General features: G+C 35.4%; 1 protein-coding gene across 1 annotated transcript; it reads left to right on the top strand.

Moving 5' to 3' along the window:
- Nucleotides 1–60: 60 nt before the first annotated feature.
- LOC138331181 (uncharacterized) lies at nt 61–26,221 on the top strand. The gene is made up of 2 exons (XM_069278660.1): nt 61–1,488; nt 22,956–26,221. The coding sequence occupies exons 1-2, from the start codon at nt 428–430 to the stop codon at nt 23,167–23,169; spliced, it is 1,275 nt and encodes a 424-aa protein (XP_069134761.1). The 5' UTR covers nt 61–427; the 3' UTR covers nt 23,170–26,221.
- The last annotated feature ends 1,747 nt before the right edge of the window (nt 26,222–27,968 follow it).

Here is a 27,968-nt window from a genome sequence, read left to right as displayed (position 1 = left end):
GGTATGTAACATTATAAAAATCTCCTAATCTCAAGCTTTTACGTGACACGTACAACTGACCATTCCTACATTTCACCGATAATTTAACAACATGGTGGAACTTTAATAGCCATTAATCTTACTTTTTTAAGCGACGCTCGCCGGGTGATATCAGCCGTAACAAACCAAGCACGCCGGTACAGACTATTATAGAGCTCGCTCAGTGTGTTTTAAGGCAGTCGTCCACGCGCCTTCGCCGGTCACACACCGAGCACGCCGCTCAGTCACTTAAAGGTGTACAAAAACTCCACAGTCACATTAAGGACTAATTTGTGTGCGAGGCAGGAGCGTATTATGAGACAACATCGACTCCAAACTTCATTCATTTTTCAGTGGCAGGGTTCACTCTAAGGTGCCAGTGTGGTTTACTTACATGCAATGAAGGAATATGCATTCTCATAACGGATTTTCAGTGTTTTTCATTTTCGTGGTGCTTTGTGGCGGGTTTTCTCGCGAAATTACAGACGAGGAAATTGTCCAGGATACAAATTCACTGGGCAGGAATTTTATGTTGGTTAGTTATAATGAAAACCAAGAAAAGGAGTTACGAATTGCATTTAGGGGTATATTAGTGCTGGAAAGCGTTGCTTTCGAGAAAACCCCCAATGAAATCCACTTCAAACGTGTAAGCAACGGTAAGCAAATCATACAAAGTGTCTACCAAGATGGAGTCCTTAAGGATTGTGACTTCGGTGACAATGCCAAAATGGTTTTGGAATTTGTTCATGAGTTTACACTGAAAAAGAATCTTTTTCAAGGACGGAATCATGGAAATGTGTTTCGGTTTTATAACACTTTAGGAAACGAAGGTTCCGAATACGCCATAAAAGGGTTTAAAAGTCGCCAAAAATTAGGCGAGTTTAAAGATATGGTGAAAATTAACACAGAAATTAGAAAGTGTCATAAATATGTACGACAAGTGAAAAGAATTCAGAAACAGCGCAATCGAGAAAATCCGGTCGGAATCGACTTCCGGAAAGCTTATTTCGATACAACCGGTGATGTTGCTGTCGACGGTACCCTGTCATCTGTACGTGGTTCTGATTCACCGGAAGTTAAATTTATAGATATGAATGTTATACCCAAAGTGTTTCAGAGCTCGGCAAAAAGACCGTTGACCGAAAGTGATTCAAAGTCAAACTCACGGAGAACCAAGCGATCGGCGACATCGTCGGCTTATTTCGATCGTGGTGAAGCGCAAGCACTTCCGGATTATCATGAAAGACGGAAACGTTCTTTCTTTAATAAGTATCTGATATTTCCGGGTACAAAATGGTGTGGACGAGGACAAATCGCCAAGGAATACGACGAACTCGGCGATGATGTAGAAGCAGACGTCTGCTGTCGGGATCACGACTGCTGCCATGATATTATTCCATGTTTTTCTACGAAGTACAATTATTTTAACTACCGTTTCCACGCCATTCTTCACTGTGACTGCGACAAGAGGTATGTATCAGTATGTAACAGATTTAATGGATTTTATGTTCCCGTCATGAACTGGGAGGGGGAGGTCCCGGGAGGGAAGGGGTCCAGTATCCATGTCTATCTCGCCCCCTCGCGTATAGCGTTTCGTCCATCTTTGAGGTGATCATGATATGACCTAGTACTACATATACACAGGCGTTTGGATCTAGAATTTTTTTTAATGTAAAATTGTGACACAGTATTACACACATAATATATATAAAGAGAAAAAATGTCTGTAGAGCCAAACGTCTGTGCTACATCACAGGGACCTCACACGATTTTTAACCAACACATATATATATTATAGTATCCTTGATAGATAATATATGTATATGTAACTGTTGCTTAAAAAATCATGCCAGGTTCCTGTGTGCTACAAATGTATTTATGCGTCACCTTGAAACGTTTTAGCGTTAAACAATTATGTACATTTGAATACGATTGACAAACACCGAAAGGAATGTCACGAACAAAATGTTCAGTAAAACGTATGCTACATATAATGTATAAATGAACATGCATTGGAATTTTGTGCTAATTCTCTGGACGTTTTTGTTTTACTACAAATATTTTTGTTTACATTTATAATAATGAACATTACAATGTTGAGACATATATCCCGTTGAACTCGTTATTATGCGTTATTTGTAGAAGCTCACGGTTTACTGCTATGAACCTTTCGTGTTCCTTTTTAACGCCCAGCTCTGCCATTACATACTTTTATCGATATTAGCATTATTCTCGTGTAACTTGTTATGTTTCAATATGAGAAAATAAATTCTCCTTTTATTTATACCAAGCGAAAGGTTTAAAGGTCATTTTCATTTCATATTTGACTACTTTACTTAAAGGCTCCCCATGCTCTTTGTCATAAAAGTTGTTTGTTTTGTTTGTACTACTTTGGGTCTTTTTTATTTTCTAAAATCTACTAGCCTGCAGGGTGAAAAAAAAACCATGAAGATAAACGCAAATTTTTCCTCGAGTACTGTCTTTGAGGCATTAAAATTGATACAGGTTACGCACATTTTTCTTAAAAACTATTTTCTTTTCATTGCAATTGATCAAATTCATGGAATGAAATTGCTTTTATGTAATTTACACATTTGACCATGGAAGGTGGCATTATTTTCCCTGGTGCACATTTTTATCGCTGAATTATCAAAGAAACAAATGCTGTTTGTATTTGCTTTTCATATTTTGGATTTAGAATTAAATTACCTGCACGCGGACGCAAAACATGCAAAAACACAAGTATGGCCACATCAAGTTAATACGAACAAAATATTTACAAGCAATGTTTCTTTCCAGTAAACAATGGAGCTCATAACCATGTTAATTTGTTACTAGTGCTTGTATTAATTAATTAATCGTAAGTGTATATTAATTAATTAAACGCAAGTGTACGCTTTTGCATGATTCAACAACATTTTATTGACGCTCCCGGATTTAATAGAAAAGATATTAACTTTGTCATATCAGCAAGCGATCTACATAGTAATTAAAAATGACGGTTTTCATCATTCATTCACCCCTGAAATTTCATAATAGACTGATCTAGTGTTTGATTTAGAAGAGTCTAAATGTGTTTTAGGGCGAGTGAGCTAATAAACCTATACTACATGTACCAATACATTAGTTTGGTACAGAGAACAAGAATTTATAGAGTAGTGAAAAAGAAGTGGAGACTTTTTTCTGATTTTAGCAAGCTTCCATGCGTAAATTTTCATTGTTGGTTATAGTTTTAAAATACATGTAAAAGATTTCATTCGTCGTAAACACACGTGTTCGTTGGGTTTCTAACGATGGTTTTTACTGAAAAACCCGCTCTCTCTGATAAAGGGAACTCGAAATAATGGTTACTGTATTCTATCGACTAGTCCTCCAATTGATTTTAAAATAAAATTGACTGTTCGATGCATCGATCCCCAGTGATCTTTTCAAATTAGAGTAGCAGACCATTGATATTTTCAATTGAATATGTTAGGTAATAGAGGAGCTCCTTGACTTATGCATGTAAACTGTTTGATGTGCATGGGAGAATACGATCTAACTGAAGTTATATTGTCGTTTAAGTTAATGTATAAAAATTAATTTTAGATACGAAGTATTTATTTCATATAAAATCAGTAGGATATTTAATTAGGTATGGAAAGGAAAACTCGGCAATTTTGACATTAACATAGTTTTATGCTGAAGCCTTCCATTATTTAAACTACGTGTACATGTATCACTGGTTTTCTAGACAGTGCAAGGTAAAATAATTCTAATTTAGATATGAAGATTGCGAGAAATCTACATAGCCTTAACCGATTTAAATATTCATGACATTTCACTGAAACACGTGACATTGACGAGTCCACAAAACAGATGTAAAAGTGATATCACAATATATTCAAGCCGCTGATGTATATTATATACCTGTACCGACCACGCGCCGCATTTCAACGTAATGAACACCTAATCTCGTGCTCGTAATTAATGCACGTGCGTGATGATTGTCATTAGTCTGCGATTCAGGATCTTCGTAATCAATTAACACAGGGAAGCTGAATTTCTGGGCGGGAGTTGTATTCATTACAGGGTTAGAGGATATTGTGTAAGCAAATCGGCCATGTTTGTTGTTCAAGATAAGGCAACTAAAAGTAGGGGGTTATATATCTAGAACAGTCTGACATGTTTGATGCTCAATATATGGTAAATGATATTGGCACTTAAGTGGGCATAATTTTATGGAAGACGTTCTGCTATGTTTGTTATTGTTTATCGACCATGGTCGAGCGTGTTCAGGTGTTGTGTACATGATTATGGGTCAAAAAATTGGGAAGGAGATTCCGTTGGCAAGGACATCTAATTATTTCTTCAAATTGTCAGAATGCACATGACAATTACAAACATGGCATTCTCAGGTAAATGCATAAGAACGATGTAATATGTAAGACACAGTGGACACAACAAAATTAATGGTGCCATTCTTGAATTATTTTTGACTTATGGACTGTGACAAGGACTGTGTCGCATTATCTTATTTAAAACGCACCAAAGTATTTGCTATATAAGAGTCAAGACATTGTTCAACTTTTTTGTGTTGTTAGATAAAACAAAAAAACAAAAGCCGAAACTATCGTCAGTGACGAAAACAAACACACTATTTTTTTTTTAAAGTAAAAACATAGTTATCGGTAGGTTCAAATGGCAATGAATTATCTGCATTACCTTATAATGTATTGACTTTAAAAAAGGATTTTCAGAAAAAGAACATTTCAATTTTAAAAACGTATATACAAAAACCGATACTTTCAGTACTTTGTACTTTGATGTTTACAGTTCGATTACAATTCTCAATCTCCTTGAACCACTTGAATTCGTTTTCTTGAGACGAACACTTCCGCGATAAACTTTGATCCTGAAATTGAATTCCAACACCAATGTCCTAATTCAAACAAGTTTTGTTGACGGACACTCTTACAAGAATGTTGATAGGGTATACACACTTCCAGTGTTAGTTATTGTCGGGGCGAGGTCTTTTCGCACGTGAAGAGGGACAAATATTGGCGGAAACAATTGCTACACTCATCCCTCGTGCCAACAAGTTGTCGAGACGGAGACGGTCGCGGAATGTAGAATCTTCGTGTCAACAAAGCTTTAATATATAATGTACATACAATACGATACTTAGAGAAACGAGAACAGTATGTAAAAAGGGTGTAGACATCTTACATCAGCGATGGGCTTTCAGCCCAGACTTTTTTGTCTGGTGATGATCTGGTGGTTCCAATCTAGCACTATTTACTGAGCAAGCTGTGTCGTAGACAGCTATTTACATGTTGAACGCTCGTTATCATATTGTACATGTGTATTTGTTTTTCGCTGACGGGTCGGAATGCGTTTGTACATATATAATTGTTTTAACGGACTGTTCTGTGAAGAAAAAAAAACATCTTGAGAAAGATGGTTACAATTAGAATGTGACGAAAACCAATTGGTTCAATAACCTCTAGCCCATTCTGATTTTCTGATCTATCAGAGCTTGTTCCAATCGCTTTACTCCGTCAGTACTGACGGAGTGGAACGAAGGGAAGTAACTGTGACATAGCCCAGCATTCATTTTTCGATATGCCAATAGCTAGGCCCTATTCGGTTCGATAATCTCATTTTGCTAGTTTGGTTCATCAGTTAATGCAATAGCGAAATTACGGAGTGATTTCCGACAATCTTCGGATTTCCGAATATTACCGGAAATTTCTCCGAGGTTATCCGATTGCAGTAAACGTATCTATATAGTTATTTTCAAAGAGGATTTTCTTGAAGTAGGCGACGGTTTCATCGGACAATAACACATGTCGTACCCGTCACATCGGTCTTTAGTTTCTAATAAGTTGTATACTTTACAGAACATTAGCATGATCTTTTGTCAAATATTATTGCACTTTTGTCTGAAACATTACGTCGTGAATACATCCCATAAAACCAGTTGGAATATTATCCCTAGGCCTATGATCACCACTGACTGTGATGAATAGCATACTACAAATGATAAGTTGATTAACTTAATCGTTTGTATCCAGGTAATAGAGGTTTGTTTTATGGCCACCTCATCCCTATTCAGAAATCGGATATGGAAATAAATTGTCGTCATTTCGTTTCCATACCATACACAGTGATAACAGAACTGACATGGACACTACAAACAGTATTCATACAATGATGGATATTCGTTACATACTATATCTATGGCACAGTGATTTAAATATCAGAAATCGTCCATCTACTAACCATAACTGGACTATCACACCATAGTGCTTGGTTACTGCTGCTGCTGATGATGATATGATGATTATGATGATGATGATGATGATGATGGTGATTATGATGATGATGATGATGGTGGTGATGATGATGATGATGATGATGATGATGATGATGATGATGATGATGATGATGGTGATGATGATGATGATGATGATGATGATGATGATGATGATGATGATGATGATGATGATGATGATGATGATGATGATGATGATGATGATGATGATGATGATGATGATGATGATGATGATGATGATGATGATGACGATGATGATGACGATGATGATGATGATGATGATGATGATGATGATGATGATGATGATGATGATGGTGATGATGATGATTGTGATGATGATGATGATGATGATGATGATGATGATGATGATGATGATGATGATGATGATGATGATGATGATGATGATGATGATGATGATGATGATGATGATGATGATGATGATGATGATGATGATGTGATGATGATGATGATGATGATGATGATGATGATGATGATGATGATGATGATGATGATGATGATGATGATGATGATGATGATGATGATGATGATGATGATGATGATGATGATGATGATGATGATGATGATGATGATGATGATGATGATGATGATGATGATGATGATGATGATGATGATGATGATGATGATGATGGTGATGATTGTGATGATGATGATGATGATGATGATGATGATGATGATGATGATGATGATGATGATGATGATGGTGGTGATGATGAATGATGGTGATGATGATGATGGTGGTGATGATGATGATGATGATGATGATGATGATGATGATGATGATGATGATGATGATGATGATTGGAGGAGAAATATCTCCGTTTTCAATATAATTATAAGATGACAATTGTTATATCGTTAAATAATACTATGCGAAAAGTATGGAAACACGATGACGTAGCAAACTTATATTGCATAGAGTATATTTGGAGTAACAATTTAGTTGCACCGAAATCAAGTCTTGATTTCACGCCTTGCACAAAATTTCTCAATTCTGATTTCTTAAGATGATTGTTGTTTACATATCGTTAATTCATTGTACGTTTAAAGTATCGAGTCATGATGTCGTAGCAAAGATAGTATCTGCAGTAAAAGTTTGTTCATATCGAGATCAATTCTTTATTTTAATAGCGTCCCGCACAAAATTGCACAATTGCGATTGGTTGAATCCCAAACTCATCAGTCATATCGTGGTATATCGCCATAACTTCTAATTTGTTTGAAATGACATCATCGCCAATCTCTACATGCTATCTAAATGCAAATAATTTATTTTATATAAAAGGAGAGCATTAAAATTCCTGATAAATATTTTAGATGTCCTTTGAAGTCATTTTTTATATTAACATCATTTAAACCAATTATAATGCAATATCTAGAGTTCATAACCCCGATTTATGTTAATTTTGTCAGATAAGTGTTTCTAGCACTCGCAATTTGTATTGAAACTATACTTTAAGCGAGAGCAGCGGGTTCACACATTCAATTACAGATAATTGTACCGCAATTTATTATCACCGATTCGCTGAGAAAATTACGGAACACATGCTTTACAACTTTTGCATAGACTATTTCACTGTTTGGCTGCATAATTAAAACAGATATCTTTTGATCATTTTTTTCAAATTGTGTCGATAATTCACAATGCGTTTTAAAAGTACAGTACTTATCAAACAACGATAACACGTGGGGGAAACGATTTTTGTCTGTATAGGCAGAGACTATCATACGAGATGTCAGTATTTAGTACAATGCATTTGTTGAAGTTATTTGTTGGGATTCCGTGTGAACTGCTTTCTGTAATTTATTATTGCATAGTTTAATATCTGCCCTAGCGGGAAGGTACTGATTGAAATGTGAAGTTATATGGATGTAACGCCATATTTTTTAGAAGAAACGAATTATTGGTCATGAGTAATGACGTTACATTCGATACCTACCGGCAAGGGAGAGAACTGTTTAATACGAAGGAAGGTATAGCGTCTAATAGAGGCGATGTTGCCTGATAGTAGCTGGTGGCTATCACATTGTGTAAGAACCATACAAATATTATTTTCGCCCTCTGTGCCCTACGTATAAAGATAAAAAAAAAAACGTTCGAAACACACTACCGCGACAGTACAGACCGGACCGTTCCGCAATGTGCAAAGAGAGGTTCAGTTACAACATAAGATGTTTTTTCCCCCTTATCCTCGATAATCAAGGGGTTACTATCACTGTCGTGTGGATTTAACGATAGTAACCCCTGGAGTATCGAAGGTGGCTTCTTTCAAGCCTTAGAAATAAATGAGCTGTTGGATGGGGGAGGGGATAGGAAGAATGGGGATAAAAAAAAAATCTTGTAACATATTCCATTTCTCACCTTCGAGACTTCCTTTAAATTCAATACGTTACCAGATCATACATATATCCTACTAGCACTAAATCTGTTCATAATGAACAATACACCTGTATTCCTATACTGGACCGTGGTCAAGATTTACATATATATTGCATTTACGCCACGCTCCATTCAAAGATTAGCCTTATAGTCATATTCGTGGATTGAAATTAATTATCGATTTTATTTATACTCGAGTAAGATTGGTAATTGACCCATATCTAATTCCGTATTATAAAAACCGCATATAGGCAGGTGGTCATTTATTTTAGATTATAAAATATACGATTGCTTGTTGTGAGATTTCCCCCTAACAACTAACACCTCCAACGTCAGAGAAATTGAGAGAATGAAACTACCACTAGCTATATATTTAGAGGCTGTCACAAAGGTTGTTTATTTCATATTCGATGAAGACGAACATCAGATTTTATTTCGCACGTCTACGTCGAAATGTTTGAAGGTATTTGAGAACCAGTATTGGCCTTTCATTATTTTACAGATGCTCCACCGCCGACAGAGCATATATGATATTCATCATTTGAACTATATGTCTAATTAACACAAAAAAATAATATGAAATAATTCATTTTGCCTGCCCAATCAGTACTTCATTCCTTGTAGGATATAGTGCCATGGAATTTTGTCGAGATGCAATTATTTTTTTTTTTTAATTTTTAATTTAAAGTAAAATTAGAAGCTCAAACTTCTCAATGTTGCTAATGGGGTAAAGAAAGTAATTTTTACAACCGAAGAAAAATATTAAATTGTCTGCTTCTGTTTTTGATAGAAAAAAAAAAAGCATTTGTCAGCGGTAGAGCATCTTTAAATAAAACATTTTCTTCATAGGCCGGCCCTTGGTGACGTCAAAATATATGTGATGACATTTGGTTCATGACTTCACAAGGAATAAATATTTCATTACAAAAAAGATGAGTTTCTTTTACTCCGATACAAATTCTCGATTTGGAAAGGTACAGTAGTACATTGTTTTTAGAATCTTTCTTTGTGGGATGGTCTGTATATTCTTACGTTAAATGATTTCCAGACACGCTGCCGTTACCTGAATGTAACTGTCTGTCGTTTTATCAGGATTGACGAAACAGTGAAATGTATGTTTCACGTTACGTTGTATGTTACAGCCGTTAAAAAAGGATTTTGTTTTTGTAATTCGTATCACCCGACCACCCATATCATGCTACGTACCTTCCAACGACGAGGAAGAATTATGCTTCGATTTTTGTTTAGTTTGCAAACTGTAATAGATGAGTTCAAAGCTATCAATCTGATTAAAATACAGATCCCTCTATCGAACGGAGTGGTTATAAGGATCTGTATTCTAATCAGATTGCAAAACTAAACATACTGAAATAATTACAATACATGGTATTGAAGTCATACTAATGATTAATATATAACGTTGAGGGCATATAAGCTACAGATATTGAAATGGCTTTTTCGTCACAGAGGGAAAGAATGTCAACTATAGTGGTATCCTGAAATTTATTTCAACTTGTTTCGGATTTTGCTTGGAGGGGCGTTGTACAATACACCAGAAAGAGTGTCCATGACAGTGCATTACCACATACATGGCATACTTTATAAATATTTGAGAGGAAATAATATGATTACGACCCAAAAGGAGAATGGAGATGACGTCATATCACCTAATGTGATGACGTCATACGTATATTGAGAAAATTGAGTAAATATATATATATATGTAAGTGGTAAGAAAAAAACATTCTTGCTTGTCATCATAGTTCGTAGTGCATCACCAATACCGAACATTTCCTGTTATTAAGATACAACATACAACGTTAACATAACATTACAACATCCGAGCCCCCCCCCCCCCCCCCCCCTACATGAACTTCGGCGATACACCCTCACGGTAATACATATAACCTTTCCTATCTTTTACTCCGTTGAAGATATGTGAACTCGACATAGCTGGAGAATTTATTGAAAATCTTATCATTTAAAAATAAAAACACAGATAAACTAAAGAAAGCCTTGAAACTTGTGATTGATATGGGGTTGTCATTATAAATCTTTTAAGTATATCTTCACCTCCGCCCTCTAAAACACTTAATAATAGTCGTACATTTTTATGTGTTTCCTCTCCAACTTCAGCAGATATACAAGTATAGGGGTGAAAATTCTCGATGTATAAATTGAAATTTGGCAGCGTGACAAATGTTTAAAAAAATCAGTATTATTAATGTGGTTGAAGGCACTGGGGCGTATGTATATTTGTTAAGCTTGTGGTCAAGCGAGTCTGATCAGAATGACCACGGGTCAGCGATGACCATCCCTTAACACCGTATTGTTGTTTGTGTATGGTGCGGTGAAGGGATCAGGGCACGAGTGATTAATAAACAGAGATTAAAGTGTTTATGGGGATAAGGGTAATATCCCTAATTCACATAAAATTATGAAGTGTGCGACAATTTGTAAGGAAGTTTCAAAAACATGCAATATATGAAAATGTAATGTAGTGTGTAATGTTTACATAGTATCTCGCAAAATTAATCATTTATTGAACAATTCAAAACCTCCCACTTTATATTTCTCCTTTTGAAATTTACGATGACGAATCAAAATTCAATATTGCCTGAAGTAAAAAATACCACACTTGTTTCACTTGTAAAATGGCCCATTCTGTATCACAGTGGACGAACGGCGCTATATGAGTTCCGAAAAATTAGCGATCGCCAAAGCAAGAGATTAAAGAGTTTTCTAGGCACAAACATTTGAGATACATTTAAATATCATAAAGACTTTGAAAATTCAGTATTTTTGCATTCAGCCCGGACTTTAATTAATCACCAGTACTTTCATGCCATTTTGTTTTGTTATGCAATTCTAAATTATAAATCTGATGAATTGAATATATATTTTTGCAATTCTATTAAAAGATAATATCCCAAAATTAATCACCTTTTGAAGATTTAAGGTCATGCCATCGGGGCAGCAGGTACATATGGAATATCATCTTTTCCTTTTTCCGAGGTGGTACGATGAAGTGCGATTGGCAACGTTCATCACAATTCGCATAAGATAATTCCGTTTACGGAAACTTCAGAAGGTCCGCTATTGACATCGAGACACCTGGTAATATTTTTAGCAACGCACCACAAACATATCACCTGTTGGCGGTAACTGTAACACGATTAGAGCTTAAACGTTTTAAATCCGAGAAATTTATCATAATTATGATTGTTCGGATTTTAATCTCATGTAAATATATTAGTTGGAATTAAAATGTATCAAGTACGGATTTAGTAAACAGTATTCATCTGGCAGTATTTTAGATATGGGCACCTTACCAAAATACAAATTAGTGTCATTGCAGCTGTTTTATCTGTAACACAGGGACCTGGCATAATTTCTAAACTATAGGTACAATGACATAATGTACATTGTTTTTGCTTGTTCTCGTGTTTCTGTAGGAATTAGTTTTTTTTTATTAATTATTAGATGTTTATGTGTAATCATATTCTCTGAGGTACTTACTTAAATCCGCGAATTCGGAACACCAGCGAAATATTTAGAAATTCATTGTCATATACCTAAGAACAATTGGGCAAAGTGTCATAGGAATTAGTGAACCGTGAAATTTAACCTCCTTGAATATGCTCTTTATTGGAAAATATCGAAATATTGACACCGCGTGAATGAAAACCTACCGAGATATTTGAGAAACAGCCAACTGTAAGTATGTGTTATGGATCTCACAATCGCGACATCCTGGAGTAATTTCCGGTAAACTTTGGATATTTCCGAAGATTACCGGAAATTTCTCCGAGGTGATCCGAACGATGGGTCTCAGTGCTCGTGAAATCGACACCTGGATGGATAGATTTAACTTTTACCTGCGACAACTGAAGCCAGCTGTAAGATTTTCTTAATCATCTCGTTTCATCACAACTAAAAGTACTTTACGTGACCTAGGTCAACATATATGGCCTTATCAGCATTCACACATATAGATGGTCATTCATTGGCCGAAGTGTGTTTTCCTTCCGATCTATCTTCATCAACATTGGTCACTCTCTATGGTCGCCCAATGGCTTATCTGTAGGTGTCAATAAATTGTTTAGGTCAAGCCTCCAAATGGTACTCGCGCCGGGTTGTACCGATATGGGGTTCTTTGTACCGATCGGTATGAAAGGATGGGGGAGAGATAACAGGACTTCTTGACCCCAAATTCAACAATTTATTGCCGGGTTCGAGATCGTGAAGTGTTATTCTCTGGAGTTTTAAAGTTATTTCTGGTCTCGTGGACCATATTATTTTTTCTTGAATTACAAAAAGGTAAACTTTATTTTCAATCCTAAAGAGATATTTGAAAATGGAGTCAATTAGACTTGCTGTTTTTTCTCTATTTATGTATAGACGGATTTTATCAAATTGTTTTGTCTGACAGTCTCTTGTAAACAAGATTGTACAACATACGTATACCGCCCAATAAATAAACCTAGATGACCACAGTGGCCGAGTTATCAAAGTGTTTTTGGACACTTACCATCAAAGGTTTGTAGGTACTGACTGTAGTTGGGTGATTTTTCTCCGGGCACTATGACTTTCCTCCACCTCCTATACCTGTCACGTCTTTCAATAACTATGACAATTTGACCTGGACGTAAAATGCCATGAAATAAAAGTTAAAGTGTGTCAAGTCGACCACAAAATAGAAACTTTTACTGCTCAGAAATTACTTATATGTTAAAATTAAATTTGTATTGTCTATAACGCTAAAATGCCTTAGTTTTCATTTTTATAAGAATCATTAAGTAAACGGATGGAACAGTTTATGAAAGCCGGTTTTTAATGAAGAGTGTTCTCGCAATTAATGAAGTAAAATATACATTACATGATTCAAGCATAAATCCATACAACGGCTTGGCGATATCACTCTTGTTTCATCTAAAATGGATTACATGTACATAATTCGGTCGTCACGTAAAATAGCAGTTCCGCCCCTCCTCCAATGCAGTGCACTGTGGATGGGATTTACGTGATGCATGCATATTGCCAATTTGATCAAGATGCATTTTTAACAATTTAGTAATTCTGGTTTGACAAAACAATACTTTAACCAAATAACTAGCAGTAATAACACAATATAGCTGTCAATTTCTCCCATAATTCATTGCAGTTCTCTGATGTGAGGGAGTGCAATTGTACCCTGAGAGAGATTGCATAACTTTCCTTATTCGGAGGGAAAGGGGTTTTAGGGAAACGCTGAAGCTTCGTTTTGTTCTCATCCGTCTGAGGTATACTTACTTACAAGAGCATCAAGTGTATCAAAGTGACTCATTTTAACTTTTATTGATTTTTCACCGGAGAGCTATACGGCGTAATCTTTAACATCACTGACCGACTTAATCAAAGTTTGAATTTCAATGTCGATTTCAAATTCTATACGGAGATATTAGATATTATCGAACTTATTGAGATGGCGTGAATCGATATTATGATTCATCCGAACTACAAATTTTAAACACATGACTCAAATTAATCTTATAAAAACTTAACTTTCCTTGTCGCGTACGAAATGAAAATACATGAAGTAATCCAATTGGTCGTTGAGGACTTAAAATGGAAATTTAATTAAAAATGATTCTCTGTCAGTATTAAAACCATTAATACCATGATGTATATTGTAATTAGTTTAATTAAGAAGATATGAGACTTAAGTAATTATTATCAGATTTGCATTGGCTTACTCGACATAGTTTGGCAAGCTTTACTATTCCTTCTTTGCATATTACAGAGTTTAATATCTGCCCATGCAGGTAGGTATTGATTTTCTTAAAACAACCGCCTTTCTGGGTTTTCCAATTTTTTATGAGATCTTCTTTGGAATATTTTACTGATTTTTGTTCGGTTAAAGTTTAAGGACACCGGTGATGAAAGCAAGGGACCGATGAAGTCACCTTGGCTTATGCCTTTAAACGTTCCAAACTACATTTTTTATATTGCTGGCTTCTTCGCATTGGGCCAAGGCCAACGAGCAGGGATTATTAACTGTACGTTTAGTTCAAGGTCAAATGATAACATTTTGGACGTGATCATGTGGTGCGCACGCCTTTAAAATACGTCGTTTTTACTGAAACACACGATGTTACGCGCGCAAACACACAACGTCACGGTCAATGCCCATCCGTAATAGGGGTTACTCTTGTTCAGTTCATAAAACCCAACACAGCTTCATCCATTACAACGGAATGTCTATAAATATTTATTACTATCCTTAATTTGGCGACTAGTTGCTGATAAAAATGTCGTTATTTCCGCTTTGTGCGTTTTGTGTTCATGCTAGCTTTGAAGTTAAGTGATAATTGTATGTTAGATTTGAATTGAATGTGACAAATTTAAAAGATGAGAAAAAAACTAACTTTGAATAGAATCTATTATAAAAAAGTCTTGTTATTAAACCTGTCATGTACTGTGTGACTAAAAGTATCGCATTCTCTCGTAATTTTCCGGAAAATGTCGGAAATATACTTATTGTGTCTCGTCCCTGTGTTTGTATGTCAGACGGTTCTGTTACCGTGACCTGACCTATAACTATGACGTCATCAAATGTTTTTACCGGTAAGAAGATTATGCGCGGATTTACTTGTCCGACATGAATAACTAAATGTACTTTTAACTAATACACGGTTCTGTGTTACAGACTTATTTTTCCTCATTAGAAACAACCAATGGTACTCGTATGCCGTAATAAATATAGCGCAGTGCTTACGATGTCCGACAGTTTGTTAAAGTCGCAGTGGCAGTGTGGTTAAGGTGTCTGACATTTGGTCACTTGTTCCTCATTTATGTAGTGAGAACTGACGATGGATGCATAGACGGATGAGATACAAGTTCACCTCAACTTCAATGTCAAGGTCATTTTAGAATGACGTCAACCAGTTACTGGCTACAATGTCAAGGTCATGTTAAGACCTCCGCCAGTTGCCAAGTCATCAATGAACTCTTGTTCAAGTTGAATGTACAAACATTAATTTAACTATATGATGTTTTATCAGAAAGGCAAATACGAGAGATCAACATTTTTGCGGGTTCGACTTTGCAAGATAATGTCATTTCTGTCTACATAATATATAAATATTCATAGCCAATCGATATTGTTCATTATTTTAAGGATAAGTTCATGTCACACGCAACGTCATATTAACAGCTATTATCCTTTTTATCCTTTTTTATCCTACGATGCGAACATATAGCCTAACAAAACACAGCCAAGTTTATGCCATCCATATATACTTTGCATAAATTATATGAAAAGACAGCTTAATAATATTGTATTAAACAATTTGCATATTTTCACAAATGTAAAAATTATTTGTTTTCTCGTGCATCCATCAAAATCGGCTGCGAGAATAAAAAGGAAATGAAGGTGGCAGTGGGCAAATATGACATATGGTTATCGGCGCGCAGGGAGAGGTGAATTATGGCTATCATTAGACCAGGGCAATGGTTATCACCAATTTAATTAATTTGATTGCAGTTCTAAATCGGTATTCATAGTTTTAGATTTTCAGATCGGCTGTGATATCCCTGACCCACTTAAAATAATATATTAGGGTATTAATTGGGGAAGAGTGGGGTCAAGAGGGTAGAGAGAATGATGAGAGAGAGAGGGATAGAGAGAGAGAGAGAGAGTAAAAAAAAAAGAGAAAATGAAGTAAACATAAATTAGGAAGGGTGGAAGGCGGACGTAGACGTCAAAGGTAGTATGGGATATTACTTGAGAAAAGAAAAATGAGATAAACGAAGTTCGAGAATGGGAAGAGTTCGAGAAGAAAGAAGGAAGAAAGGAAGAATATGGAGGAAAGGGAACGAATGGTTGAGCGCATAAGGGAAGAATACACGAGACGGAAGAGGAAAGATAAGAAGGGGAGAATACATGAAAGATATATTACGTGAAGAAATTCATGTAATACAGTACAAGAGTGTGCTGTTGAGAAACAGAGAGCAACTCCGTAGGACGACAGACAAAAGAAATAGAAAAAGAAGAGATTTAAGATAACGGATATTAGTCATGTTTTTTTATCTTGTCTGTAAATACTTCGCTTCTAATCTCCTCGTGTTTCTGTTATTAGTGACGGTAAAACATATGTACACTACTTTCGTCTGTTGGGAACGACTCCTTCAAATTAGGCATACTGCGATTTTTAATTATTCATTACGAAAGTAATTAATTCCGAAACAATCCATGCTCATCAAGTTTTGGTTGGCTCGGTCTGTAAACGGTGTACATGTTATTGTAGCGAAAACTAATTTTGTTCGTTAATCAGGTATTATACAAGTAAGGAATTTTAAACGAGGCTAAAATATGAAAAAAATGTAAAATTAGAACTGGTGTTCATTCGTACATGAAGTGTTCATATGTAACATGGTGTTATGCAAAAAAAAACTTTCTTTTTCTTTTGAACAGTATGCAGTGGACGATTTTGTGTCATTTTTGTATAAACAGGGACGCCATCGTCTTAGTGACGGCACTTTGTATAGTTGTGTAAAATGACTTTGAAAAGAAAATTTCCGCTCTTTCCAACGGAAATACCCATTTTTGTAAAGATCATCTAGAAATACATGTATTTCTTTAGCCGACAAAGCTAAGTAGAGTTTATTTTTCGTCTTAGCAACCTTTCAATCATTCTTTTTATATACACTATGTAGAGCATGGTTTTTACCGATTTTTCATATAGACCCCCAAAAAATATATAAAAAAGTCATGGTTCATGGTACAGTCTAGTGATGACGTGCTTACAAATGTCTAAAAATATAAACAAAACTTAAGTCCGAACGCTATGTTTTGTTCTCAAAGCGATAGATAATGTTCAGAAATGACCTTTAGGAACTTTCAATGTCATATGAGTGACCTAAACCGCCATTAGCGATGGTTTCTGATGATGATACGATCAGATAATATTACCCTAATGACCACTATCACTGTAAATGGTAGTTAGAAAACCGCGCTCCACTCTTAATATTGTCAGCGCTCCGTTGTCAGTAAATCCACCTATGATTTAAATCTATTGTTAAAGTCGCAGAATTTATGTCTTTTTCAGTTATAAAAGGCTTAATTTGGATTGATAGTCAAAAGTCTTTTCTGTAAATACCAAACGCTCATAAAACAGGTTCTTTGTCAACAATGCGCTTTTCATGGTCAACTGAGCGTTTGCTTTGATCCGTCAAGCACCAAAAGGATAGAGTTTCACGTACAACTATCGGTCCACGAAAATGTAAATCATCTATATTTTTGTTTACAAGATTAAGTTTATGTTGTGAAACATCAGCAGCAAAGGTGATTTTATTTAACAACACCTTGATGGCTGGTGTCTCCTTGTTCTCACCTGTGTTTCTTAGTTCTCAGCTGTGTTTGACCAGGAGGCAAATGACTTTCATAGCCATAACATATAGTTTGCTACTGTGCGATAATGCTTATAGATACAGCAAGCTCAGGCGTTTGCTATCTCTTATGGACTTTAAACGAAGTTTATTGTCGTTTAATATCTCCTTTTAACAGTCGTTGTATTATACTTCAGAGAACAGCTAACATTTTCTGGTATATCAAATATGTAATGTTAGAATTCATAACCATGTCCGTCTGGCTGCGACACAAATAAGGGTTTGTTTTGGGGCGGCGGGTGAATTACTTCCGTGAAACAAGACACTGCTTGACCTAAAATTGAGTCATATTGCGGATATATATATATACGTCATTTGTAAATAGGATGACTTTTGTAGATACTGTCTGAATATTCGCTTTAAGTGAAGACCACCCATATCGCTTTTATTCTCATTAAATTACTTTAAACTCTTCGCGAGATTGATATTTTAGAGTCGTTCCCGGCGGCAACGCTTCGCGACAGCATATTTTAAGTATTTGTAAACGTTAAAATTATAATTTTGTTTACTTTGAATGTTCCAAAAATGTAACAAACTTTACATCTAAATTATGGGACCACAATTTTTGGAGTTCAAGTACCTATATGTTTCCCGACGCTGCTTCCTTAACAGACTTGATGTACACATTTTTTTCCACTTTATAAACATTTTCATTAGCTTTTTCACAGTTGATAAAGACAAATACAAAGGGAACATCTCTTCCACTATCACTTCCTTATTTAGTATTGGGTATATTTTGAATGCCTTGGTTTCAGTCACCACAAGTACATAGTTTTGATATCAACGGATCTTTCGAAAAATGTCATGGATATCCAAGAAGCAAACTATTATTAGAAGAAAAAAAGAGCAAAAAACATCATGCAATATTAAAATGTAACCTTGATTTAATATTGTAATATGAATATTTATTTTGTGTAAAAAGTGTGAAATGGCAATTAAGATAAATAGAGGTTACATAATGGGTGCTTGTCGGATATGGAATTTATATCACACGAGTGAGTTATTTTTTAAAAGTTACAAAAGACACGAGCTTTAGTGGAATATCAACATTAGAGTGGAATAACACGAGGAATTGTGATAGAAACTGCATTCTACGATAGCCGAACAACTGAACGTTGTAGTGTGTTTAGTGAATCTATGACGTCGAGCGATTTCTCTATCGGAGAGAGCACGAGGTCTACTGATACTAAAATGATGATGGATTTGGTGAAGATGTTTTAGACAATGCAGTATTATAGCAGGGTCTTTTCGGCGATATTGGATTTTAAAGGGTGTCTGTCTTTAAATCAAAAATAAATATTTAAGCATCTCTAAAATTATTTTGTGGCGAGACAAGAATTGCTTATAAAAGAGATAAAGAAAAGGATATCGTGGTTAATGTGAAGGGCAAGTATCTTATCAGCGTGTATAACATATTTCTCAAGTTTCTAACACACCAGTTTTACGCTGGGTAGTTTATTCCATGCGAATAGCTAGGCCATTAAGCGTAATGAAACGCATGTTGCTGTATAGAATAAAAGATATGGAATCTTAACACTCAATTAATAAAAAAAAAAGAATACAGACAGCACTATTACTATCAATTGTGACAATTTCCTGTTACAAAACATATATTTGGCTGGACAACGCGTTCCATGGGGCATTCTGATCTATCGCCATTACTTCCCTTCATTTTATTCCGTAGTACTAATATTCTGATTGGTCACAGTTGCTTCCCTTGTTTTTACTACGTCAAATGGTTAAAATATCATTTTTATCATTTTATATAGGTATGTGTTTCTCCGAGTAGCAATGTAGTTAAGATTGTTTACATTATACCCGGTATCTATGCATTTTAAACTCGAGTTGCTGGCTGTCGGTCGGTAATTCTTTTTCCAGGACTCCTGTTAGAACAACCAAAAAATCAATGAATCACAAATATACTAATTTACTTAATATAATTCCCACATCATTTAGAACAGTGACAGAATGGACCAATTAATAGCATTGTATATCGTGGCAAGAAAAGATGTCGATTGTCGAACTTCCGCACGGCGCATAACGTTCACGATCATCTGCATACATGTATATGCTGTTATTCTCAGGCAAAATGATGATACATTAATTAATATATAATCTGTATATTCATTGCAAAGCATAATCAATATAAACTTTATATTTGGGTGATATTGTATATTTATAACCAGAATTGATCTCTAATTATGACATCCATACATTCCACACATACCTTCCCTTTAAGCACGTGACCTATACAAATTAGGTTCAGGCTGTACTCGAGGGCGACACAAAAGTTCGGCAGATAGACCTACCTAGTTCGGCAACTAAACCTACCGACGCCCAAAATCTAATTTTCTTTATAATCACTTCTATAATTTATTTCACTCACCGAAGCAATTAACTCTACATTTAATGAGATTTTTTCCTGCTTTCCCTTTTTCAGTTTATCAAATGCTAACGGAGGATCACATTATTTATTAAGAACTCATGTTTATTCTGCAGTATCCCTTTGATCTTAGCGATTACAGCTGACAGTTAAACTCTTACGAGACTTCGATCTGAATGAAGAAATGCTCACGTGACCTGAGTTTATAATGTATAGGGGATTACGAATAGAGGTTCAACTTAATTAATGGGATAACGAGTTAAGAAGAACGGGTAATTAAAAAGTGCGGGCATGTGATTTTTCTTAGCAGTAATGAGCTGGTCGTTAATTGAAATGTATTGTTGAGAGCTATTAAGCGCATTAGCATGTATAGGCTAGCTTTAATAGTTGGAAAATTCGGGAAAGAAAACTATTGGTGGTACATGTATATGTACAAGAATATAGATGATAAAAAGGGTTAGAGTAAAATTGAAAGAAAATGGATGTGACTAGAAATTTCAGTGACAATCCAAATTGGTAGAGGATAAACAAGTTTTGAACTTAACAGCCAGAGCGTTTTGGTATACGTGTATGTTTATGAATAGTGCGATTCGAGTGGAACTATTGAAATCATCAAAACGAACTGTCCTCCTTCCGCCATCCCCCTGCCCCCCGCTCCACATTCCTCTAACTTCCACTTAAAGATGCTCCACCGCCGACAGAGCATAAATGATATTCATTACTTGAACAATAATTGGTGTATTATCGTGCATATATATGTCTAATTAACAAACAAAAAAATGATATAAAATACTTTATTTTGCCGTTGGTGCATGCGCAATCAGTACTTCCTTCCATATAGGATATAGTGCAACGGAATTTTTTCACGATGCAATTAATTATTTTTCATATTTTTAACTTGAAGTAAAATTAGAAGCTCACACTTTTCAATGATGGTAATGGTGTAAAGTAAGTAACTTTTGTAACTGAAGAAAAATACTAAAACGTCTGCTCCTGTTTTTGATAGTGAAAAAATACCATTTGTCGGCAGTGGAGTATCTTTAAGTGATCTTATTGCCAAGAACCGATTCATACATGTATATGGTAATATTTGTAACTTTCCATTCAATGATTGCAAACTTATATTTCGATCCAGATTTCAGAATCCATGACCAATGACGCTTTTTAAAAACTCCTAGGAACTATTTTGTGCCCTTGAAATTGATAGGAACCCCTCTACATGGACCCTATCAATTGGAATGAACCCCTCAGGAGCCCTAAACCTTCGACCTTTTAATTAATGGGCACATCAAAGGACGTAAACAAAATGTTCGTGATACTTTCTTTCGTGATTTTATGTTCTCAAATTATATCGTTCACATTTTTTATCAGTTTCCTTGCATAGATGAAAAAAATCATTATGCCAAATGGTATATCGCATATAGTGATCGATTGAACTCGCATAAAAAAATGATAAAAAAGACTCCTGTGACCCTAACTTGTCGACGTACAAAGAGAATAGATGTTTAAATTAAGAGATGGTCGCATAAAATTCAATGGATCACTTTTTGAAAAAGGTTGCTATGCACCTGTAGATTAGTGATACTGATATCAGACAACGGAAGCCGCATCTCAAGGTTTTTATAGTCTAATTTCGCCATTTAAACATTCATAATCAAACATTCACAGGAAATACTTGGTGCCCGAGGTTACACAATAAAAATACTCCTTAAAGTGAAATAAGACTTAATGCTTGGATAAAGTGTTTCTGGCAAAGACGGGAGATACCCAAGGGAGATAATGCATCCTGATAGATAAACACCCGGTAGGTTGCGCTGCAAAAGATGGTTACGCAACAACGAAATGGTGATAAGTCTTTGCGGGGGCGACGTCGATCTGCAACTTCAGCTAATTTCGATGTTTTTCATAAATGTACTAGTCTAGATTGCCTTAAGATAATTTATTTTTCTCCTGAACTCGTTTTATATTCGGTAATCTTCGGAAATAATAATCGATAATTCCCGGAGATTGCCGAAAATTTCTCCGAGATGTTAGGTGCGAAACGAAGTGAATGAAAATGTAACAATCAAATATAAAACAATGAATAACTGGTTGATGTTTTGTTCATCAATAAGTTTCGTATAAAAAAAACCGAACAGCGTTGCTAGCAAGCTTCTGATTGAACAAGACTAAAAGTAGTAGTGGGAGAAAATGTACAACAACTATATACATGTACACATTAATCTAAATTAATAGCACCACGGTTGATTGCACTTCAGGCTATGCTAGCACAGCGTAGTGCAAAAACCGTATCCGACGATTGAAATAATCAATCAACTAATAACATCGGAAAATACCGAAGATTAACGAACGTAGGATAACTATATTTCATCATGTTTTTCATGTATCGTTCTATTTTTACTGTGTTACAGATTTCGGGGTTGCCTAAAACAGTCCGTATCACCGATGGCGAGTCTGATTGGACGAATTTACTTCAACATCATGGGCTCGAAATGTTTCACCGTAATAAACAAAGACGTTTGTGTTCGTCGTTCATGGTGGGGACGCTGTGAGGAATACGAGCAACAAGAATCGGTTCAAATTGAGGACCAGGAGCCGTATTCATACTGCGAGGACAGCAACTAGGACGTGTCTAAGGAAGGACACAAGCATAGGATGATATGGGAACCTACTAAATATAGAACAAAGCGCTGAGAAATAGGGATTTTGTATTAGAAGTGAGAAGATATTGCATAGCGTTTGTTGCTTCTATGAAGCATTGGTGATAATGGTTCGGCGGAAAGGAATATATATAGATGATTAAGTATAGGCAAAGAGAAGTGAGTCCGTTGTGTCTCTTTCGGATAGCGGAAATTCCTGTAGATACATGCACTGTGTTTCTATATCAAATGCTTGCTCTATACGCGTCTATTGTGATATCAAACAGTCATGATAAGTCACAAACCTTGTGAATAACATGATGCTGGTATACTTTATCTGGACTTTTTTCTGGGAAACAACAGAATTTCTCCCGTTCATTTCGCTGCGTCATTATCTATAAGAGTTACTCCCCTTCGCTTCACTCTCACGTACTAGAGAAGTGAAATGAAGGGAAGTAACTCTTATAGATCAGTATGTAGGAAACGGGTTTGTGGAAAGTGAACTACAGTTATACCTTCTGAGAACTTCTGACATGTTCTCCCGCGGAAAGAAACATATATTAAATATTAGTTTTAGACAGTATTGATGAATATAAGTATGAGACCAGAGCAGGACAAAATGTTATGGGTTGTTTTGTGAACTCGTTGTATATACCGAAATATTCAACTATTTCAACTCTGGTTGGATCAATTTAATAGCTAGAATATCATGCTGCATTCATTCACCAATGTGTTTACCTGGACGGAAGGACGGAAGAAGAATCCACATGATATTACCAAAAACACTTGTCTAACTATATCGGGCAGACATCAAAATGGCATTTGAACACGTAAAGCTATAGGAAATATACGTGAAAATATACTATATTCATCCTGTATCACAATTGTGTTTGGAAGTAATTAGTATGAGAAATGATAAATCTGTTCTGTATATTGTTACAAAAAATCAATTCTGACGTTAGTCATCCTTGTTTTCCAGGGGGTTACTATCACTTACGATCACTATACCCCTTCGAATATGTCATAGCAATATTGAAGGCTTTGTATTCAGTATCGGATGAGCAAGTAGTTTTGTCATTCGACGAACATCAAAAGAATCGACTAATAATACAGTTAAGGGCTTGAGCGTTACACTCTGTAAATCTTCAAAGGACTTGTCAGACCAGAATGGATATTATTGAAGATTATTCTGGACAAAAATATTTCTTATTTCATAAAATATTGTGAAAAATAACATCGATGAACTAATGAATGATTTTGGATTGAATATTTTATTGTGAATGTTGTGGATAGGAGAATACGATATTTAATAAAAATGTTTATGGTATAATTCAAAGATATTATCGACGGTAAAATACAGATGTGCACTTTAAACATAGTAATTGTGCTGTATAAATTTGTCAACAGCAAGACTTATTACTTTTTCACATGACTGCACTTAATATCAGCAAGTGTATGGGGGTTAATGTCGTGTTCATTTTAGAAAGAAAAAAAAAAGAAATCGGCTAATTTACCACAATCAAAAGATCACCAGCACTTTCATGCACCCGCACTCCCGACTGCTATAGACACTGCAGGTAGATTCTATCTCCGTTACTCGTGAACTATTAAAGTTTTCTGTGTTGGTGATGTTATCTTGTTCAATTACAAGGTATACATTACCGTTGGTAATCTCATCTGTGTAATCGTTTCATCGCTAAATTGACTCATCGTGTTCAACTTATGTGGGTATCATTTCCACCTAGCACCGCCCGAATATCATTTGATAGGCAACTTTGGTATCATTTTCACCTAGCACCGCCCAGATAACATTTAATGGTCAATGGTATTAATCACCAAGCACCACCCAAATGGTAAAACTGAGTGTAGTCGTGTTCATTCGAGCGTTTGATTCGTTATTGAAAACGTATGTGAAACTTTCTTTACATAAAACAACGGATTCGCTTAAAGGTACAAAAATTGTACATTACACCAAAATTTAGTTGGGATAAATCAGGTGCTTGATTATTTTCTGTGCATATGTTGGATGTGATTTCCCCCTTAGATCGGTTCCCTTCTCAATTACTCTTACACTACAAGGACATACGTTTATTAAGAGTGCAGCAGTTAAAACCACACCAATTAATTAATTAAATAATTATCATGACGTCATCATGGCTGGTTAATTCCATAGCTTCGTTGATTAAGATAATTCGATTATTTGCACTGAAAATCGATAGGTGTTTTTTTCGATTCAGTCAAGCTTCATAATGTATAGCTCTATAGCAATCCATATGGCCTAGATTCTGGCGGCATACAATATTGTAAGATAGGGATTTATATTGTAACCGCATGTGTGAAACGTTCTTTATTCAATTTTTGATCCTTTAGTATGAGGAAGTTTCTCCGCATTGGCTAGAAAAGTGAGATAAAATTCGAGCTTTCATTGTGTGAATATCTACTGAATCATGTTATATACTTCTGATATATATGTAATATAAAATATTTTATACTGATAAATGTGTATGTTGTAAGTTAAAGTACGGGTAACGTATATCTAAAGTTTTTAGACAAACGTCACATCGGGGACTGTCGGCAGTTTCCGTAAATTTTACGGAATTGACCGATTCGTTTCCGATTTCTAACATGTTGAAGCTACACTTGACCACGCAGTAAATAGATATGTATGAAAAATTCAATAACAGAGATATTTCGGGGAAGGAATTAAAGTAGACGCGTAAAAGTTCGTCTCTTTGTGAATTCCTATGAAGAAAATAATATGCTCACAAAAAAGGAGTTCAAATTACAGTCTACAATTATTATACATTCACCCCTGACATTTCATAATGGACTTGTCAAGTCTTTGATTAAGAACAGCCTAAATGTGTCTTAGGGGATGAATGAGTGTATCATTCTATTTATTGTCGCCCTCCTTCGTTTGATTTTTATGTCAACAGTTATATGTAAATATGCATTTGTAGCTCCATTTCTTTGTATGATAGTGATATCAATTATCATTCATAAAAACAGCAATAAACTTTATGTTAATGTATTTCAAATAGACGTCTTTGTTTTTTGTTTAACGGGGACATGAACAGCCTAAGGGGTGCGCTATGATAAAATCTTACGTTAGATAGCGGAAACGGATATTGGCAAACCGTCTGGACCATATATCAGATCATTGACTGCATATGTCTGTGTATGTATGAACCCTTGTGACTTTAAAAATATATATATATATATGCTTTTTGTTTTAATCTACATGTCATTATCGCAGCTCATGTGATGGTGACGTTATCGGGCAAAGCGGCGATCCCGCTATCACAATGAGACACAACACGAATATACCACAGCCTCCCAAAATATAAACATTCATACACACATTACACTGCACACAAGGGAGTGTCAGTCCATCGTTAAATGGCTCTAGTTTGAAGCCTAATCAACCAACCAGCCGATCAAAAGCAATTAAAAATAGAGGACAATTATCTAAAATACAACGTTCCAAGGGAAGTAACTCGTTGTTTGGTTTATACTAGATACCCACATGTTCAAAACAAAATCCATATTTCGACAGTGTATCCACAAGGTTCCCAATAAAACGAAAGTTAGAGGTAAGAAATCGTAATTTATATGTTATACCATGCAGTAGACTATATTTCTAAAACGTCTAAGATACAGGTTTTTTATACATTGTAGCATGCCCTAATGGCGCACAAAATGCAGCAAGTTTACAGGATCTACACTCAGATAGCAAATATAACCCTAGCTTTCCTGGTCACGGCACCGAATAATAACGAGAGACGACGAGAAATCTACAAATTATTCATGCACTTAGTGCTTAATATATAATTCATGAACGGTCGAGCTTGAGGCCCGGAAAAGTTTCATTTTACATCAATTCTCAAAAATATATTTCATAATGGTACACGGCATATAAATATTTAAATCTGTTATAGTATTTCAAAAGTTAGCTGTAAAACATGACGCAAAGTTAATCATAATTACGATTATAGTAATTCTCAAAAACAAACATACGGAAGAAATCAAATCAAGTTTTATAAAATCTTAACGACACTTGATATGCGAGTCATAAAGCTTCAACTGAAACAAATATCTAAACTATACATCTGATATAAGTACCAGGATATTCGTTTCGTTTGTGACTCATATAGGAAAGTGTTAATGTATCCGTGCAAAATAAGTATGGAATCACTTTAAAACAAAGCTAAAATAAGCCAGACCATCACGACAATTTCGCTTTAAACACTAATCATAATTACACCGCGAATATTACATAAAGCTGAACTCCAGTGACTGAACACTTATATGATTCATACTTTAAAGTGCAGCGAAATCAGTATTCATTTTCATACACATCCAGCAATGTTTTCGAAATTCATATAGATTTTAGTCCCCTCGCCTTTTCCAACCCGCGGAAAGTCAGTTTCTAAACTCCACTAGTCCAGACCGCAACGTAAGAGTACGCTGATTAGGTGGGTCACCGACGGTGCCCCTTTTACCTATATAATCAGAAGCCTTGGCTATATATAGTGAAGACGTCTCTAAGCTAGATATAACGTTACTGTGGGTCCTTATTGTGGGCTAGTCCATTCCGCATAAGTTTGTATGCTTGCTATTTTGTTTACCATTATGACAATTTTTCACTTTTCAAAATGTTTAAGTAAAGATATTATTTGAAACCCTCCTCACCAACGTTAAAACTACTACTAGTACTCAAAGGGGAATAACTCGTAGTGCGCACCAATAACTTCCTTTTAGACCTTTGCTTGTGGTACGTACTTT

Source organism: Argopecten irradians, chromosome 9, assembly GCF_041381155.1.
Source record: "Argopecten irradians isolate NY chromosome 9, Ai_NY, whole genome shotgun sequence".
NCBI lineage: Eukaryota > Metazoa > Mollusca > Bivalvia > Pectinida > Pectinidae > Argopecten > Argopecten irradians.
The sequence above is the reverse complement of the archived record's forward strand: the minus strand, read 5'-3'. Positions and strand labels throughout refer to the sequence as shown.